General features: G+C 44.4%; 1 protein-coding gene across 1 annotated transcript in view; it reads right to left on the bottom strand.

The window, feature by feature from the left end:
* The window catches only part of RGMB (repulsive guidance molecule BMP co-receptor b), a 24,100-nt gene extending 7,124 nt beyond the window's left edge, over nucleotides 1-16,976 (bottom strand). The window contains exons 1-3 of the mRNA XM_007469731.1: nucleotides 16,907-16,976; nucleotides 13,461-13,726; nucleotides 7,833-8,341 (exon numbers count right to left, since the gene is read on the bottom strand). Of these exons, the coding sequence (XP_007469793.1) occupies nucleotides 7,833-8,341; nucleotides 13,461-13,726; nucleotides 16,907-16,911 (780 nt within the window). The 5' untranslated portion in view covers nucleotides 16,912-16,976. The remainder of the gene's footprint in view (nucleotides 1-7,832; nucleotides 8,342-13,460; nucleotides 13,727-16,906) is intronic.
* Nucleotides 16,977-20,287: the final 3,311 nt, after the last annotated feature.

Here is a 20,287-nt window from a genome sequence, read left to right as displayed (position 1 = left end):
CCAGGGGGAGAGAGGGGGGATGGGCACAGGGCCAGGGTTCAACACAGCTGTTTCCCAAACCAATGGGGATTAGGAAATCACAGTCTCATTGATCATTTTTCAGTTTTCGTGATTTAAAAAGCAAAAGGGCTTGAAGGTGTCCACAATACACTCACACTCTGTCACTTGTAGGTTCAATTGCAGGTTCCCAGGGCTATTAAAAAAAAAGCAAAGCCCAGGAACAAGGTGGTTAGAGGCAGTGACCATATATTCCAAGAAGCCAGTTAACTGGAAAGTTACAAAACAATATCCTTCTGTCTTCATTTTCCTGAGGCAGGGAGTGGGGAAAGCATGGACACCACATAAATGCACATGTGTGCTTATGTGTGTACTCACGCACACCTTTAGACGGAAAGATTAAACCCTGACCCCCTTTTCAGGAGCACATGCAGAGCAGATGGGAAGTGTATTTAAATGCTGTCACATCAATTCTATCCACAGTGTGTATACTAAGTTCCAACACTGAAAGAACCCCACCAGCAGCAGCAAAGGTACTTTGGGCTCCAACTCTTAAAATAACCAGCTAACTGGTACATACAGAGCTCCTCTCTCCACAGACCCAACTTCACCTGAAGTTCTTTCTAGACCCAACAGCATCATGTTTTCACTACAAGGCTCTCCAGCTAAATTCTGCATCTTAGATGGGTACTGCTATTCTTGTTATTACTTACTGACAAGCTGAGCAGTTTAAGAAGTCCTGAAGTTACCCCACCCATGAGAACACAAAATTCAAAACAGTGGAAGAGCAAGTTCTACTACAGTCAAAGCAAATAAAGACAAAATGGGTAAGGTAGCATTTTTCATTGTTCAACACTGTAGGTAACTATCCCACATTCCGTACAGGCAGAAACTGTTTGGTTAGCATTAATTGAAGCCAACAAAAAAAGTACCAACCATCCAATGTTTCCTTCTTGCCCCTTCCTCTCAAAATGTTAACTCAAAGAAAATTTAACAGGGCAGAGAGAAACATTTGGAAATGTGACAGAAAAACAAGTTCTAACTCTCAGCTGTGCATCAGACTTGGCCTCCTGCCTCTGGTTTAAACTATGAAGGAGTGTGGATTTGTTTTAAAGGAGTAGAGGCCCACAGCACTCCTATGGAATCCTGGCTGGCTCAGGCAGGCATTGGGTTAATTTCACTTATAAATGGGGGATTACGAAGGTCCTTTTTGTCCTTCCAAACCACATCTGGGACAGAGGGAGCGGCACAGAGAGATTCAAAATATAAAACTGTCAAGATACACAGACACAAATTTTATACATTTTTAGACAGTTTCCACTAACATCTTCTGTGTTTCTTCATTCTATTCCAGAGAAAAGAAAGATGATAAAAGACTCATTACCCAGAGTACATGAATCTGTATGAACAATATAAAGGTGTATCTTGTTTGGAAAGTACAGCATAAAGAATAAACAAGGCAGGCCCATTTTCACCTTACAAAATGATCTTTCACACTTACAGATACATCATGGAGCTAATAATTTCTCCTTCTTTTTCTGCTTCCTTTGCCCACATATACTTTAACCTCCAGGCAATCTGCTGAAGTTTCATATAGTTCTATGAAGCAAAGCTGAATAGTTTCTGGGCCTGAGACCTTACAATCCAGTACAAACGAGAGCTATGCAGGAAACAGCAAAGGACAAATAGGAATACTACCACCTGGAATTATAGCTGATTTCTTCTTTTCTAAAAACTATTCTTTAATGTTTCAATATTATCTCTACAATAAATAAATTCAGGGACGATAAGGTTATCTAAGACATGCTTTCATGTGTCTTAAAGGATGGAACCCTGAAAAAATGATTTTAACTAAGAACTGGTGACACTGATGGTCAAATTCCCTAGAAAGCTTTCTGGTATTAAATCAAAGATCAATAACCTTTCAACAGTGGCAGCCAGGGTTCTAGAGCCTGCTAGGGTATACAGGAGTGAGGAGACCTGGGTGCAGGTGAGGGGCCACCTGAACAGTGGGAAGTGAAAAGGCAGACTGTGACAAATCCTAGGAGTAAGAACATTGACCTGTGATGGTGACCAGAGGGGACAGTCAGGCCCTGGGTACAGCAGCCCATCTCTCTGGCCCAACCTCCTGGTCCTTTCTGACACCCGAGGCAACTCGCAGCACTTGGAACCAGCTTATAATGTGGGCCACCAATGTTCTAAGAAGAAACCCTGCAGATGGCTTTTTCCCCCCCCACACAAACCCCATAATTCTCCACTGACTGCTGCAAAGTTTAGTTATGTGCTTAGACTGAGGCAGAGACAACATTCACCTCTGCATCTCCCATGCACAATAGGCCATTTAATGCTGGGTGTTTCAAATGCAGCACCACATCATACGTTTTATCAGATCAATGAATACAGTATACGAGCTGGGAGCTACAACTGCAAACTTCTTTCCCATCTGTTCCGCAATATGCCTCAACTGGTGTTATAACTTTTTTTTTTTTTTTAGCATTTCTGCAAAACAAGGAGGACCATGACAAGATGCAAATCTTAAAAAGATGGCAAGAATTAGCTGCATAACAGATAATCATAACAAAACAAAGAGCAACCTCAGATTTTAAGGATTAGTTACAATGTATCTGCAAGACAGCTTGTGCTCTCTGGAAGGAAAGGGCTCTATATTCTCAAAGAAACTGCCACGTGTCCCTTCTGTAACAATGTTGCACTGTAAGCACAGTGTCCATGTATTCAAAACACAATCTGGCAGAGGGAATGATAAGGCATCTTCCTTAGTCCACAAAAATAAGAATGATCACCACTGTGTAGCTCACATTGTCTCCATGAAGATACTAAAAACATAATTGATTACAAAAACTTGGCTACAAAAAAATGCACTAGGCCTAGGGTCAAGAGAGGACAGATTTCCAAACCTTGATCCAAAGATATGCCTAAAAAAGACAGTGGAAAGCCTTTGCAATGCAGGCGCGTCTGCTCTGATTTTGTAACCAACAGAGAATGACCCAGAACATTGGTTTACATGCCCACATTTGGTTGTCGAACAACAGTTCATGCTAAGGGGCATCAGAAAGGAGCACAGGATCCAATCATGCTCTAGGACCCTACAAGTGAAGAGTATTTTATCATCAGGGAACACCTTGGGTTATACAGTTTGATGAAGACAGAAAGCAAGAATGGGTCAAAGGGACTAAGTCTTCCTGTATCTCTAGTATCATCAACCAGTGGAAGTTTTCAGGAAATTTCCCAGAAAGCAGCTAGAGTTCGAGACTTAGGGATAATTATGGACTTTCAAAGACAGGGTCTCTTACCATGCTTTGGATAGGCACTGAAAGCTACTGCCCATGGGGTCACTGGGAGCTGGTGGCCCATGGCAGCAGCAAGAATTTACAAGGCACCTCAGAGTACCCGTTCAACAGCCACCTGGCTTGGTCAAGCACAAAGAACACACCTCTTCCCCAAAGTCAAACTGCCTGCAGATAAACCACCTTCTCTCACTAAAGGATGAAGTACAGAAAAATCTGAAGATCTATAAAAGGACCTGCAGTCATCTCAATCTCCCCTCCTACTTGCAGTTTTGTTTCACTGAGTTTGAAGAACAGCATACAAAAGCTAGAGTGATGAGAAAGGACATGATTACGTTAAAACAAAAGGAAAAACAAAGCAAAGGTATACCAATTATTTGTACAGAATAATTTTTAAAAATATTGCCATTGTTTAGGTGTGTAATAAATTCATCCTTGAAATTTTTTGGTTAAAGGAATCATTTTAAATGCACCTGAGAGATTGGTGCTTTTTTTTTTTTGCGGTACGCGGGCCTCTCACTGTTGTGGCCTCTCCCGTTGCGGAGCACAGGCTCTGGACGCGCAGGCTAAGCGGCCATGGCTCACGGGCCCAGCCGCTCCGCGGCATGTGGGATCTTCCCGGACCGGGGCACAAACCCGTGTCCCCTGCATTGGCAGGCGGACTCTCAACCACTGCACCACCAGGGAAGCCTAAGATTGGTGCTTTTAATACATGTTACTAGGAATACATTTGTAAAGTGCAGAATCCTTTCATAAAATAATTTATACCAAAATCACCTTCTGTAATCATGGCATATACAATTCCTTATTAAATCCACATAAACAGGGATACATAGATACACAGAATGAAGTAAAAAGGAGTTGAGAGGCTGGCAAAGAGAATGTGGAAGAGAAGGTACAGAAGCCCAGCATCCCCACAGATGACCTGGTTAATTACCTGTGTGAGGCCCAGGAGAGATACTGGCATTGTGTCCCCTCCCCCACCCCCAGCCCCAAACAGAAACTGCTTTTCTTCCCATGTAGCCAGCGCTGCCAGTTCTAAGCCTGCCCCCTCTCTCATCTCTCTCCTGCAGAGTGCCTGCAGGCCAGAAGCTGCCCCTTACAGCCAAAGGTATAGAAGGTGGCCCAGAGCTGACATGGATCTCAGCAGAGGTGTGCAGGTATGCCAGGAACCCTGGCAGCCCCAGGGCAGGGAGAGATGAAAAAATAGCCCTGGTCTCCCCTTTAGGAACACATCTAGCTGGCAAGGTGGCCAACCATACAGACTCCTGGGAAGGGATCTCCAACAGGCTGGTGGAGGGCACGACAAACCCAGCGGCCCTGAGAAGGCATACCTGCACGCAGCATGACCGACGTTTCCCAGGGAAGGGGGAGAGAAAGTAGACAAGGGAAGATGAGGCCAAACTGTCAAGCATTGCAGGTCTTGCTGCCCTACACTCACTGCTTGCCATGTGGATAAGGAAAAGTCTTAGCTAATAAATGACCCCTTGAGTCTCTGTAGTTCAGATTTTTTTTCCCCCAAGCTTTGTCTTTTCGTGATGAGGTTTGAAACGTGGGTGTTTAGGGGTGGGTAGAGCTCACAAAGACAGCCTTGAAGATGACTTGCTTAAGAAGCCAGGTTACCAGGACTGAGTTGCCTTAGGGACTTCCCTGAGCAAAACACCTGAGTCTAGTGCTTCAGTTTAGTGCTGAAGGTGATGAAATGAATGTTTGCTTAAATACTATAATTTTGGCATCACAAACAGCCAGCCTCTATGATATGACATCACTGGTCAGTCTTTAAATCTAGTGACACTGAGCACATAGGTCATTAAAAATGCTTGACCACAGGATGACACAGTATCTGCAATGTGCAGTGCTAGGTTATCCAATGGCTGGTCTATGTATGTGTTTAAGGTCTCAGTAAAGCTGGGACTCATATAAAAAATTCTTCTTAAAGGTTTCTTGAAAACAGTATTACAGTAGACATCAAGGAAAAAAAATTAGATCTTTTTTGGAACTTATTTCTTATGTACTTTTTTGTCTTATTGCTTTTATTTTTATTGCCATCATTTTTTCATTGCTTAGAATTTTTAAAAGGTTTCATTTTGGCCCTCGGTTGGTAAAAGGAAATTGCAGTGCAAAATTTTAGGCCTTTGTTTGGTTTCACCAGCAGAAGCCATACCAACATGGAGACAGGCCCTCTACAGTAACCTTCCAGATGCTTTTGGGGGCTTTGGAGAGAGTTACAAAAAGAAGAAGGAAAAAAACAACTACTAGAGGTCATAGAGTAATTTGTTGCTGAACAGCATGGTCACCAGATGTGGGGAAATACTTTCCAATAGTGCAATTAAAGACCAAACATTCTCACTGTCTGCTTGAATTTATGTTAGAGGATAATTTTTCCCCTCTCCTTTCTGGAATGGGTAAAATCTTTGATCCTTACCAAAGTGAGGGAGAAAACAAATTGTATTTATTTATTTGCTAAAAACTATGAGATTCAACCACAACTGAAATAGAATGATCTAAAGTACTTCAGTGTCAACTGTTCCATTTATATAATGTTAATACGCATAAGGTAACCAGTTGTCCCCAAATATTTTCAACATGATCAGTACAAAGTATAAAATTTTGAAAGGTTGAACACCAAACAGAAGTGACATGTGACTGGATGGAAGGCTTGGAAAACAAAACTTTGGGCTTGTGAAAAGAAACAATATAGCTGACCCCTGAATAACAGGATGATTAGGGGCAAAGACCCCTGTGAAGTTGAAAATTCACAGATAACTTTATAGCTTGCCCTCCGTATCGAGAGGTCTGCACCCAAGGATTCAACCAACCATGGATCATGTAGTACTGTAGTATTTAACTGGAAAAATATCCACGTAAGTGGACTGGTGCAGTTCAAACCCATGTTGTTCAAGGGTCAACTGTATTTTCCCATGCACACAGCACTTATTAATCTCAAAAGTATCGTTTGAAGGATACCACTCCAAGCCCTCAATTATTTACACAATGATTATGATGATTTTCTACATTCCTAATGGAACTGTCTTCTTGAATTTTCAGTGTTATGTCTTTCCAAAGACTATTCCCAGGTTTTATATCCTATGACTGCAATAATGATGGATTTTTTGCCCATGGCTTGTCTTATGACTTCATAATTATATTAACTTCATATCATAACATACAGCAAATACATATTTTAATATACAGATAGGAAAAATTACTTGCATACTTGTAAGTCACAGAGGAAGAAAAGTTTGAGATAAAAGATTTGGAAAGGTAAGCTTGGGCTTTATTGGGAGTTGAAGTGTAAATAGTTTTAAGTTCCCCTAAGATGTCTAGATCGATGTAATAGTCTTTGTTCAGAGCAATGACTTCTAATCTTAGATTTGTGACACCCCCGGGGTGTCTCCATACATCCCTGGAGGTGCTGTAAAATTCCCTCCACAAAATGTGAAGTAAAATAATTTAAATTCACTTAATAACTATGCCACATATGTCTGGAGGCAAGGGAGGTGTCCTGGAATCAAAAGAACAGTCGTATTATAAAAGCTTGTTCCCTGTCAATTATATTTTAGTCTAAACCAACTGATGAAAAGATAAACAAAGGAAATCAGGCAAGATGAGAAAACCTATACGTGTGATTTTGTGGTTGGAGGAGACGGTGAAGGAGCTGCTTACTTGGGACACTATTTTCATGGACAACCCTTTTTGACTGCTTTATTTATTAACACCTGAATAAGCTCGGACTGGCAACTGGAAAGCCAGTCATAGCTCCTCTCCACCTACTTGCACTAAGACACTGGTGCCTTAAAATTGGCTTAGAGGATCTCTATTCAGTATTAGTTTCTTTAAAACAAACAACAACCACATACACTGGCAGCTAGACAGGGTAAGTTTAACTTAACTATGTCAGTTTCCCCCTCGGGCTGACTTACATTTTTATCCTGAGATTACATGGGGTTATAAAGCACTGCTCTGCAATATCCAATTCTTAGCTTCCTTGGTCACCACTAGGTTAGGAACTAAAACACCACTGTGGGCTTGCCACTGAGAAGCTGGCTTATAGCCATTACATTTTACTATAGCTTCCAAGTTCCCAATAAAATTTCCTGATGGGTTACTGCCTCTGGCTTCATAGCGTTCTTTATTCAGAACACCCATTTCAGTCATCTGATAAATCTGAACATGGGTTTCTTCAAGAGCCACACACATCTGCACTTAAAAATGACACCACTGAAAAAAAAAAGAACTTTTTTTCATTAAGCAAGCCTGCCTTTTCCCTAGAGAACCCAACTTCAATGTTTACTTTTTATTTTTCATATCACTGCCTATTTAAATTTAGACCCACATTTTACATAAGCCCTAGAATTCCACTGAGAAATTTTTTTACCAAGTAATTTTCATTTAATCCTCCATCCACCCTGCATGCCAAGATGACCAAGAGAAGCTCCTTTTAAACTAGGTCTTTTGTATCACACTTCAAAAGTTGTCTGAAGAATCAAACGCTGAAAGTTATAGGAAAGAAGAAAAAAGTACACTTACCTTATCTGTAGCAGTAGCACTGGATCCAGGGACCACGGGCACATTCGTCACTTGAACTGAAAGATAATTATTATCTATGAGTGGCCAGGCCCCTTCCACTTTGCATGTCTGGAAGTGATCCTTGAAAGTTCTAAGGTGAGGATCTCCGAACAAGCCACAAAAAAGGTAACTGGGAGGGTTCTGGTCCCCTCCCCTGTGTTCTCTGGCTCCCGCGTGGCTATGATAGTTACAAGGGTCATGGGTCACTTCAGGGTTTGTGGAGGATGTGGGTCCGTCCTTAGAACAGTTCCTCTGGCTCATGAGGTCACTGATACCCAACACAGCAGAATGGTATACTAAGTTACCACGGCAGGCTTTTGAAGTTCGCTGGGTACAGCCGGCATAGGCACGCAGAGCCTTGCAAAACTCAGAGTCAAAGCCATCAATGGCAGAGTTCAGGTGTGAAGTCAGGGACACAAAGTCCGTGGTACATTTTTGTATTCGACATTGGGCTGGCTGTTGGCAGTCACCTATGAGAAAGAAGATAAGAACAAACATTTTTTAAATGTTTCACAACTTCCTGAGCTATATGAGAAAATGACATTCTCCTCTGGGAACTGTTTGTTCTATTTCATATACTCCTATTTTAAGAAGGCCTTCAGAAATAGGGTTGTATTGTGCTTCTTGGCCTCTCACAAAGTAAGCCACTGGGAGAAACACTGCATGCAGCTAATTAACTTGAAACTAAAGCATGAGCCATTGTGAGTGAACAGGAGTCTGTCTAACCCAGTGTTCTTAGGGTAAAATTACAAGGGAATGGTAAATGAAATATCTTATCAACTTTGCTATTGTTTTTAGATTTTGAGAAAGATGTCTTTGCTTTAAGACCAAGTCAAAGATATGAACTTTGTTTTGATTTTGAAAACTGCATAAGTAATTTGCTTTGGAAATCACTGTCTATGAACAAAACCACGAGTAAAGCCTGCACACCTCAGGGAGGGGAAACTCTTAAATTACAGCATGATTAGTTAAAACACCTTTACCGGATTCTACTATGGCTATAGGCAAAGAATATCAGGAAAAAATCCAGGTACTAAGTTATTCTGCATTTCTTGAGGAATGTTTATCAACAAATTGCATATAAATTAACACTTAATCTCCTGGTTTCTATCAATACAAAGTGTAAATGTTCCCTTAAAAAAATGAAGTGATTGATTTGACCAAGCTAGGTATTCACTTATCCCATAACATCAATCACACTAGGATTCCAGCTCCTAAACAGTTCACCAGTAAAAGTACACTAAATCAAAAAGTACATAACACTGACAGGTGATCCCACCAACTATGTTTTTTTCCAGAAACAGAACTAGAGACAGAATTATTACAGTATATATAAACTACTTTTTCCCTAAATCAACAATTCACATAAACTTAATGATTTATTCACATTAACTTAATGATTTAAGTCAAGCTAAAATGAAGTAATGAAAAATCATGTGATTACTGCCCTACTATTTAAAAAGTCAGTTTTCAAATTATGGTTTGCCCCTAGCTTCTCATATAAAAATTTGTAAAATCTCTCAAAGCACAAAAAACACAATGAACTGCCAAGACTAGGTCAGTGGTGTGCCCCAATCAGTTTAACACTATATTCCTTAAAATGGGAACACCAGAATTACTGAAAAGAAAAATAATTTTCTTTATCATCCACCTCAAATTTTATACAAATGAACTGTAACGCGTATTTGTATTACTTGCACATCCTTTATAGGTCTCTCAACCATGGAGGAGCCTCAATGTCAAGTCTTAGGTTCCTCATATGAGAAATGAGTAGGTTGTTCTATAGTAAACTCTGTGATCTTTTCTAGGCATAAAATATCTATTGTGGGGGGGGGGGAATCAGTCAGTAGAGTATTATTAAATGTATAATTATTCAAGATTTAGGCATAACAAAACTTCAGGATAATATCAAGATTTAGTAATTTATCTGATACAGACTTAAAACTAACCCTAATAATCATCTTAGAAAGATATTTTAATCTTTTCAGTAGTAAACTGCTTTTAAATCTGAATAAAATAGCCTGTAATCTGCTCATGGCATCAGCTGGGGAAACAAAGGGCAGGAAATGACCTCTTAAGGCACTTCCCCAACCATTCTTAAATTTCAAAAACCAAAAAGGGGAAAATATAGTCAAGACTGGATATTTGATTTAACACGAGTAAAAGACAAGATTAAAATATTTTAATATTTTGGAGCTATGAATTTACAGCTATCACTAAGTCGCACTTAAAAAAATCAAATACACCTTGATGTGTTTGGTCCCTTTTATGTTTGCTCATTCCAAAGTTGATATTTATAGAATTCCTCTCTATAAAGTAGATCAAATCATTTTTCAACTATTTTTACTCAAAAAAGCAAAAATGCGAACAAAAAATACAACCAACCAACAACCCCAAAAATGGTATTAAACCCATTTTACAGATGGGAAAATCAAGACAAAGGGGCACTAAAGGCCTTGACCTGGCTGGACTGTAAACAGCTAGTATGAAGCCCAGAGCATGGTGCCTTTCCTCAAATCCTGTTTTCATTCCTCCACATGTCACATCTCTACTAAATGCCTGATTCTCAAGACAGTACTTGATAGCTTAAAAAAAGACGTAACTACAGTATTTCTTTTAAAATCAGCTTCACAGTAAGCAGTAAGCAAGAAAATAAAATATGGGCCAAGATCACTCAGTAATGAACAGTTCTTGGACAACATATAAATGACAGCACAAGAACTTTCTGCTAAACTTGCAGTGCCTATTCTTTTTTATGGCCTATAAAATCTAGCCATGCATACACTTACTAATAATTATTTCAAATAGTCATAAAATATCAGAAGACCAGCATGGAAATGCAGATGAAACTGTTCAGAAAGAAAGAGAAAAGCAGAATTTAGATTCCCAGCTCTTTTTTGTTCCTTTCCTTCCTCCCCCCCTCGCTTTTTCATAGCAGGTGGGTGCTGATTCCTTTGAGAAATCACATAAAACAGAACTCCTTGGGTTCCTTTGTTTTGGATGAGGTTTCTAACAGACTTTTTTGAATAGAGATGATGGGAGGGAGGAGGGCTAAATAGAGAGAAAGTGCATTTGGGTCAGCAGTTTCAGCCCCATCACAGGCTCCTTTATAACGACTAATTTGCAGCATACACCCAGAAACATCCAGGCTTCATGAATTTATAATGACAATGAGCACTTTGCCTGTTATAGGCGGTAAAGTAAGCCTCCTGTCAAAATACCAAGACAATGCAGAGCAGAAACAATTTCAAGGATGCAGCCAAGAAGGCCATGAAGTGTGTGAGTAAGCAAGGAACTCCCATATTGGATCTCCATTCAGGAAGTGCAGAGGTTTGCTTAAGGAAAAAAAAAAAAAAAAAGTGAATAAAAGTATTCTTTTCATTTCCCAAGGGCAGAATTCAAAATCTGCAGCTACAGATCTATTTTACAAATCAGATCATCTATGATGTGACAGTATTTTCATTCTGGTAAATGAAACTTACTAAGGGATTTGTGGGTCTACAGCTTTCATTAATGATCCAGACATAAAGACCTCACCATTCAAGACAGTTTCCTCAGTGTCCGGACTGCACGTGTCAATCTGCAGCCCAATCACCAGTTTATAATAAAAGAAATCAGATATGCTGAAGTGAATTAAGTGAAATGCAGAGGCATATGGGGTGCAGAGGCAAATTATATGGATCCAGGCATCAAACATATGGTAGCCCATCTGTAAAGAGCACTCGGCTAGGCTCCCTACTCTGAGGAGAAACAACCCCTGCATTTCAATAGCACTGCTCTTCAAAGAAATCTCTCAAAAAGGAGCCCTCTTTTCTATAACCAGATTAACTGCTCCATTCCAACAAGCTGTCCACAGATATCACTCACCACAGCAACTCTGGGTAGAATCTAATGGTGACTTCAGCGTGAGCACATTAGGACACTGAGAGGAGTTTCACATTCCAAGTTCTTGAACTAAGGCACCTTAATTTTCTAAACTTTTAAACCAACTTCTTAGGCCTTTCATGGGCAAGCGAAGAAATCTTCAAGGACCACATTCCAATCCTGTTATAGGACCCAATGGCAACTAAAGGAAACGATATCCAAGTAGTCAAGAGGGACACAGTCCTGCCTACCACTTCAATTTCCATTTCAAGAAACCTACACTTTGACATTATGGACACTTATTTTTTTCACACAAAACCCTCCCCTGAGTAGATTTTTTGACACGTCATAAAAAATTTTCCATGTAACCATAAGAAAACTGACTTTATTTTCTAAGGTTCTAAAGTCACTAATTTAAAACCTTAATCATTGTAAAACCTGCTATTTACACTCTCTATTAAGACCTCGGTCTGTTTCCACAAGTGACAGTGTTAAAATGCAGCTGTTACATCACGATGCAAAGTTATGCAAAGTAAATTAAGTCGCCTCCTCAAATGCCACATTTTTTCCCCATTACTTAAAAGACCTCCTGGATTTTTAACACTGCTGCTATGACTTAGTAAATAAATAAGAATTACTCCGTACAGTTGGGTGGCATTAAAGTTCAGTATTCTCCAGATCAGAGCGTTGTGACTGTTGTCCTACAAATACAGGACAAAAAGATCGCGAAGGAAAACTTACCTAATGCTCGAAGTGTGCTCAAACTACAAGATAAATTATCTTTCAATTTGGTATTAAAAAAATTTTTTTGTCTAGACCTGCTCCTAGAAGTGGTACTTATTAGTAAAGAGGGTCCTAGATTTTTCCCCCAGCTTTAGTGAAATGTAACTCACATATAACACCGTGTTAATGAAACGACTTTAAAAAGAAAAGTAGGTTAAAACATGCTAAAAGGCTCATCTTTGCTAAGAAGAACGAAGGAGGCTTACTTCGTTAAGAACAGATTCCTCACCGCTGCTTCCATAGGGGAAGCGCCAAACCTCCAGAAGGCAAGACATCTGTCAACCTCTCCTGGAACCCGAAAACACGCGGCTTAGCCACAAAGCACGAGTTTTTCCAAAGAGGTGGAAAGCTGAATTAAAAGCAGCTTTCGCAAATATGAAAGAAATCCCAGTTTAAAAAAGTTTAAGTTACTTCGAGATTATCCCCCAGGTTTTCCAGCTCTGGTGAAAATCTTTCCATCTGGTGCGATTTCTTCGCCTCGCCGCCACCCCCAACTCCAGAGAAGCAGCACAAGGCTTCTAGTCACCCCACCGAGAAGGCGGCGGCTGCGGAAACCTGATCCCAGCCTGACTTTCAGTAAACACCAATGCAGAGAGCAATAAAGCATCCGGAACATTTGTCTCGGGTGCGCAGCCCCCGCCCGCTACATCTTTGATAAGTGGCTGTTGGAGGGGAGATTTATCAACGGTCCGAGCAGAAGGCTGGGAAGGCGGGAGGGAGGGGAAGAGGCCTCTCCTCTGTGCCCCGGGCGCTCCGCTCGGTCAGCGGGTGTGTTCCTGCCGCCGCCCCGCGAGCCCAGCTAAGGTGCATGGCAGGGGCTAGTGAGGCCTTCCCCGTCGCGCCACGCCGCCTTCCGCCCGGCAAGCGCGTACGGGACCAGGGGTGTCGGGGAACAAAGCATTCGGCCCTAGAGCTGGCTCCCCTCGCGCGCGCGCCTCATACCTGCGTGAAGCAGCCCGAGGCTGAGCAGCAACAGAAGCAGCAGCGCCAGGGGCGGCGGGCAGAGCCGGGGGCGGGGGCGCTGCTCAGCCCCGGCGGCAGCGGCGAGGGCGGCGGCGGCGGCGCAGGAAGATGCTGCTCTCAAGCCCATGCCCGTCCATGCAGGTCTCGTGGGCTCCGGCGAGGGCGGCGGCGCGGGCGCCGTGGCGGGTCCCGGGCCGTGGCTGCGGCATGGGCCGGAGGACGCGCCTCGCTTCCTCTTCTTCCTCCTTCAGGCCCGCGTCGAACACGGGCCGCCGCCACCGCCGCAGCGAGCAGTGCGCCGCGGGCGGAGCGAGTTGGCGGCGGCGGCAACAGGGCGCAGTGGCATCGTGGCGGCCGGAGACGGCGGCGGGCGGAGGAAGAAGGGGCGGAAGAGAAGACACAAAGACCGTGAGCGAGTGAGGGGCCCGACCTGCAGCGCGCGGGCGTCCTGGCCGCGGCCAGCGTGGGCTCACCAGGCGTGGAACTCGGCTGTGGGCGAAAAGGAGGAGCACGCAGCTCCAACCAGCGCCACCGCCGGCCAGGATATCTTTCCGCGTCAGCCCAGTTCTCAATCAATCTCAGCCCCTCACTGCCGCCCCGCCCGCCCTACACCCGCCAATCCGAGTCGTCCCCACCACAGCCTCGCCCCTCCCTCTATCTCCATTGGCTGAGAGGCGGACGCTCTGGGCCCAGCCCGCCACTCGTAGGGCCCAAAGCGTCCGCCCCTCCGTGCCTCCTCCCTCTTTCTGCCTGCCCAGTGTAGTTCGAGTTCCGCGTCCGCCCGCAGCGAGTCCTGTCTTTCGCGCCCGGGCCCAGCCTCCCTGTGGCTCCCTCCTCTGCTCTCCCTCCACCCGCTTCTGCGATTTACTGTTTCCTCGCGCCCAATTGAAACAGGCGACAGCAACTTTGTCCTGGCGTCGTTACAAAGGCACCGGCCTTTGACCTCTCCTTGAATTAATGTGATCAGGTTCAACCTCCCTCCATGACTTTTATTAAAAATTTCTTTTTCATCACCCCCACTCTGTCCCTCCAGCTCCAGCTACGGCACTGGCTTGCGGCAGGTCCCTTCGTAGCCAATCACATCTGCGGAACCGCGTTCCTAGCCTGTTGCGGACTTTTGGTAAAGCTAGCACCCAGTCGCGCTGGAAATCCGAATGTGACCCACGGTCCGGAGCAAATGGGATAGGCTGGGAAGGTACCCGCCAGCTCCCGGCGGAGTTCGCTGGCAGCTGTGCGAGGCTCCGGTGTTCTTGTTCCTTTGACATTTCCCTTCCTGAAAGCTGCGGGAAGGGGTCTGAGAGCGGGCGAACTTCAACGTGTTCGGCTACAGTGTAATTAGATTAAAGAGGATAGTGAGTTTTTAATGCAGTGTAGAATAATTATGCCATGATTTCTTGTTGCTCAGTGGCTTTTCCACAAATTTTCATCGTCTATTAGCAAATTAACCCAATGGCAGGTCGGTTTCTACTTTTGCGATTGAATGGATCCAAAAATGAGGGAAAACCAATTGTCTGCCAGAAAAGAGGTTGCCAGTGGAGATACAGGAAAGCGTGTTGTGAGATTGATGATAGGTTCTAATTTGTTATGAGTAGGTGTGAAGTGGTATCTAATCTCAAGAATGGCCTCAAAGGCCGGGAGCCACTTCGTACTGCCCTTGTCTTTGCCCTTCTCCAAACGGCAAAGGGCTGCCATTTTAAATTCACTGATATCCAAGTCACAATCTGCAACCCTACCTGCTACATTACTTAGAATCTCTAATTAGGAATTTCGTGTCAACCACGGACACGTTAATATTCCAACATGTTAAAAAGTGCTAATCAATGGACCAGGATAATTGAGGACAAACCTTCCAACGCTCCACCTTACCCATTAGACGCATTCTGAATTATACAAACCACTAGGTCCCTAATGAAGGATGCCTATCTATTTTTACCGCAACTTTTCATTGCTTACTTATTACGTACTATGATGACTCAAGTGGTAAACACACCTTTCACTGCCCAAGATATAATCCAAACCTTGTGTGTATCTATAATATGCTTAATAGTAGCTTCAGAGTTGCCTGGAGAAATGACTTTTTGGGGGGAGTTATCTGATATGATTTTTAGATGATACTGTGTTGTAAATACTGTTAAATCAAAAATTTACTCTCTTACAATTACTACATATTACAAATGAAATCAAGTTAATGAAATAATGATGTTTTTTAAATAGTAATCAAATGTGAACACTATCTTTCAAAGTATTTTGCTAGCAAAGACTAACAGTAAGATGTTTCTTCTTCCTTAACCCAAGATTTAATTCGACCCCTATGAAAGAAGCATCCTACTTTATTGACAATACTTTAAAACACATAACCAAGAGTTAAGAATCAAATTCAGTTTAGTTTGAGTCTTTTCACTCCTGATTTTCTATAATTTCCTCGCCTTTCCTCTTCTCCCTCCTACATCCTGCTCCTTAAGTACACGGATGCTCTAGATTTTCTCAACAGAGGGCACCCTCGAGTCACTGCAAATCCTGGTGTCCTGAAATGGAGCTCTTGTTCTTTAGAGGAAAAACTTCATTTTTTCTAAGGCACTTTACTGCTCCTCTGTTGTAAAATTTGACAAGCTTAATATTTATACGCCTAACAATTCACTTTTTATTGCTGCATAAGTGTTCAGCCTGCTAGAGGAAAATGTTAATTTTCACAATTAAACCGCAAGGTGGTTCCTATTTTCAAGACATTAGTCTAGTTGACACATTGGCGGGGTAAATTCGGATTGTTAGCAAGATCCCGAATCAGCTTGGGAAGCAAGAGCGTAGTGAATGGTCACTTACAGCGCATCCACTCTCGCAGCTAGTATGCTGCAAGTTAAGGAGGATTTTAAGACTCTACAAAGAAAAATCTGGGGAGGGAGCTAGAATACAAACATAAAATCGATGACTTATAAAAGTTTTTATATTTCAATCAGAAAAAAAATCGTGAAGTGACAGCTTGCACAACTCACAAATCCACCCTGTTTCTTGCCACTTGTACTCTTTCCTCCTGCGTCTTTGTTTTCAGGAAAAAAAAGATGAGACTGGAACAGTATAATTAGGGGACACAGCAAAGCATCCGTGCAAAATGGGTAGAATTAAAACACATGCCAGCAACATTAATGGATTCTAAACAAGATGTGGTTTCTTATCCTGAACCTTTACATGATGTCTTAACTGTTCCCCTGTTAATATACAGAATCTCCATTTCCAGAAATCTAACACGAGGTCTCTAACAGATCACCGGGGACAGAGGAGCCAGGAATCAGACCCGGGGTTGCGATGTGTGCAACCCATTTTAGAGTAAAGGCTCCCCTGCTGTTCCCCAGTCCACCCTACGCAAGGCAGGGGTGAAGGAGCCCGGAGTCCGACAGCCCAGCGGCAAGCAGCTTGTGTATTGTACTTACATCATTCTTAACCCTTCCGTTCCTGGAGGGGCCTTGGCGGGATCAGGGGATCCCTGAGCTCCGGAACACGCAGGACCTGGATGTGAGAGGAGAGTCCCAGAGCCAGGGGTAAGCGCTGCGCCCCCGGAAGGAGAGGGCCTGGGGCGTGCGTGGGGCTCATCACCCGAGCGTATACAACCGGCCCCCGCGATCCCTTCGGGCTCAGCCGCGGCTCGCACCGCTCAAAGCGGCAGGTGCAAAAAGCATTTGGGAGTCGCTTGCCAGCGCGCGGAGGTAATGCGCTTCCTGTCCATTTATCTCAGGAAACCAGCGCAGCCTTCCCTTCCAAACAAAATTAACCTCTCATTACCCAGCCACTCATTCCCGAGAAGGCCTTAAAAGCTTTACCAGCTCGCTAATGTATTTAAGCTTTTCTTCCAGGCAAACGCAGCCGCTGCCGCGACTGCCATCAGCCCCGGGGGTTCCTCTGAGCTCCGCCGGGAGCCAACCGCTTACTTCCCCCCAGCCTCCAGGCTGGGAAACTCTGGCCAACCCAAATCCCAGTTTGTACTAATGGGCTGACCCAACACCCCTGAACCGACTTCATGCCGGAAGCAGCCCAAACAAGTTCTCACTAATTTCACAAGAGCCCCTCGTATCAAGTCCTCAGCTCCCCTATCCTCAAGGAACGGGGGAGGGTACCCGGGAGGAACTTCAATAGCAAGCTGTCCCGGGGAGTGGGCGCTGACTCCCCTTTGGAACGCCAGCCTGTTCGCAGCGGGGTCGGGAAGCACTGATCAGGGGCGTGGGGGTAGTGTTAGCTAGGATCCAGCCGATTCCAAAAGTGGATAAGTAAAGGTGGTTCTAGGTCTACAAGGGGCAAGAAAGGGCCTTTTGGAGGGCTGGGGTTTTCTCACCCTGGTTCCCGCCGCCCCGAGGCTAGCTGATTTATACCACACAGGTGGACGGAGACCTAAACAAAATAGTCCCGGCCGCTGCCTGCCGCTCGCCCCCCACGTCCCTCTGGCCCACCGCAAACTTCAACAAAATAAACAACTCACCACAGGCATTCCCTTGTCTGCAGCGCGACGCTTGCCAGCTGGGAAAATAAGCCGCAAGCCACGCGGCCGGCCGGGGCGCTGAGGGGGGCCGCGCGGCACCCGCTTCTCTTCCCCAGGTCCGGGCGGCTGTAACCCGAGGCAGGAGGGAGGTTCCGCCTCGGGGGGCTGCTCTCCCTGTTCCCCGACTGCTGCGTGAGCGCCCGGTAAGCGGCTGCCGCGACGTCTCCGCTACCTCGGGGAGGGGGCGGGAGGCAAACCCCTCGATTCCGTCTTGCTTTCTCCAAGCTGCTGTCTTCCCTCCGGAATCAAAGACCAAACCTAGGGGCCTCCACCCCACCCCTCCTCATCTCCCCCTGCCGGCACACCCCGGATCTTTCCAGCGCGGCCGCGGAGTGGCAGGTAGCGGTGTCCCAGAACCCCAACCCCCGGCTCCCGCTCTGCTGGCGCCTCTCGCACGTACACCTCCACCCCTAAGGCCTGCACAAAGAGCCTTTCAGGCTGCCAGCGCCACCCTCCGCGTCGCCCTCCAGACCGGCCGCATTGCTTTTGCCCACCCGCGGCACCAGCCCATTGCCGCTTGGTGAGTGTGCCCGCCTTCGCCGGGGCAGGGCGGCAGTGAACGTGTGCAGGCTGTTCCTGCTCTGCGCTTCGGCACAAGCAGAGGTGCGGTCCCTTGTCCCCCCTTCTACCGCTTTCTCTAGCTGTCCACCAGCGGCCACAAAATGCATTCCTTTCCTTGCATAAATGATCTTTGAGTGTCTTCCTAGTATGTCTAAACTGGGGGAGGAGGGCAGTAGTGATCCTCTGGATTTTCGCTGAAATAAGGAATCCAGCGACCTTTCCTGTCCATCTAAATGTGGCTTGAGTTTGCAGCTTAAGAAAACCCAGGATAACGATTTGGGAATTACGAGGGGAGAGAGGGTTGAGAGAGACATCTAAGACACAGGTGAGGAAGAGTGTTATTAAGAACAAGCCCACGCAATGTTCAAGGAAAGAATCACTTGGGTAAGAGTAGAAGGTATGCAGGGCGAGAGGGAAGGGACTAGCTGATCTTCCAAAGTTGAAAATGAGCATCACAGGTATTCAGCAGTAGCTACTGTTCTGTGCAAGGCCTGGGGCGAGCGGGCTGCTTCTCTTTGTCCAGGCAAATAAATATTCAAGCGTCTTGACCTAGGTATTTCACTTTTTGCCTCCTTAGGAGTTTCTCCGACCCTCTCTAGCTTTTCTTCACCTTCTGCTGCCCCCACTCTTTATAGTTTCTCGGTCTAACGCTAGAGGCAGCATAGGGCAGGGTAAACAGGGAGGAGTGGGAATCTAGTGAGGAGGGTCCAGAAAGAACTTTCTGAATAGGAGTCTTAGGCAACTGATGTCTTTGGACCTTGGGTCACTATCAAAATGGGTGTTAGGGGCAATGGCCGGGTTCATTCTGGTTCTGAAATCCTATGACGAGAGACGTCTCCTCACACCCTCTCTGTAGGTTCCCTTTTCCCCTTGGAAGCGTTTACCCACCTTGCTTTATCTTCTGCAAATGCCAATCAAATTGAAAAAAAAAATACTGGGGATGTGTCACAGTAAACTTAAGATACACTGAAAAATGCTCTTTTTGCTATTGAGAATTTAAAAAATAATAACCCTCAGCTCCTGGTCCACAGAAACAAGGAATTTTAATGTCCTCACTTGCCTTACCTTTGAAAAGCCACTCCAGCAATCAGCAGAGCAGAGCTTTGATTTAGAACGTAAAGGCAAGTCTCCTGTGTTTTTCTTTTTCCTTCCACCAACACATAGACAAGCTGCCACATAAAATAATGATGAACAAGAGTTCAAAGCAAGACCAGAGAGCCAGCCCAGAGGACGTTTTCTAATGCAGCCCCAGTCCTTCAACACTCCCCTGCTAAAGCTGGCTTTGGACAGCACATAAAGAGTAGGCAGAAGCTGCCAGAATCCCCTTCCCTACCCCTTTCCCATAAATATTGGTCAGTGGAATCTGTATTGTCAATCATCATGTAAATGCATTCATCAAATATTGTCAGTCTTCATGTAAATGCATTCATCAAATCAATACACTAAATTTTTCCTTAGCCTCATGATACTTTCCAGAATTTTCAATTCACTATTCACTTTGGAATCTTTAGCCTTAGTTCTCCCTCTGGACAACCTTGACTGTTTTGTGTGGAATCTTTTCTGAAACCAAGACAAAAAAAGGTGAAATTTCATAATGAAGGGCTAATTTTCAAACTACAAATCTCTTGCTGCTTCAGTTTTCTCAAAAGAATTTTAGAATTGCTTAGCTTTCATAGCAATGCACACTTAAAAAGTTATATATTAAAGAGAATTCTTAAGT

This window comes from Lipotes vexillifer, unplaced genomic scaffold, assembly GCF_000442215.2.
Source record: "Lipotes vexillifer unplaced genomic scaffold, Lipotes_vexillifer_v1.1 scaffold510, whole genome shotgun sequence".
In the NCBI taxonomy this organism is placed as follows: Eukaryota; Metazoa; Chordata; class Mammalia; order Artiodactyla; family Lipotidae; genus Lipotes; species Lipotes vexillifer.
Note: the sequence above shows the minus strand (reverse complement) of the source record. Positions and strands in the feature narration are given on the sequence as shown.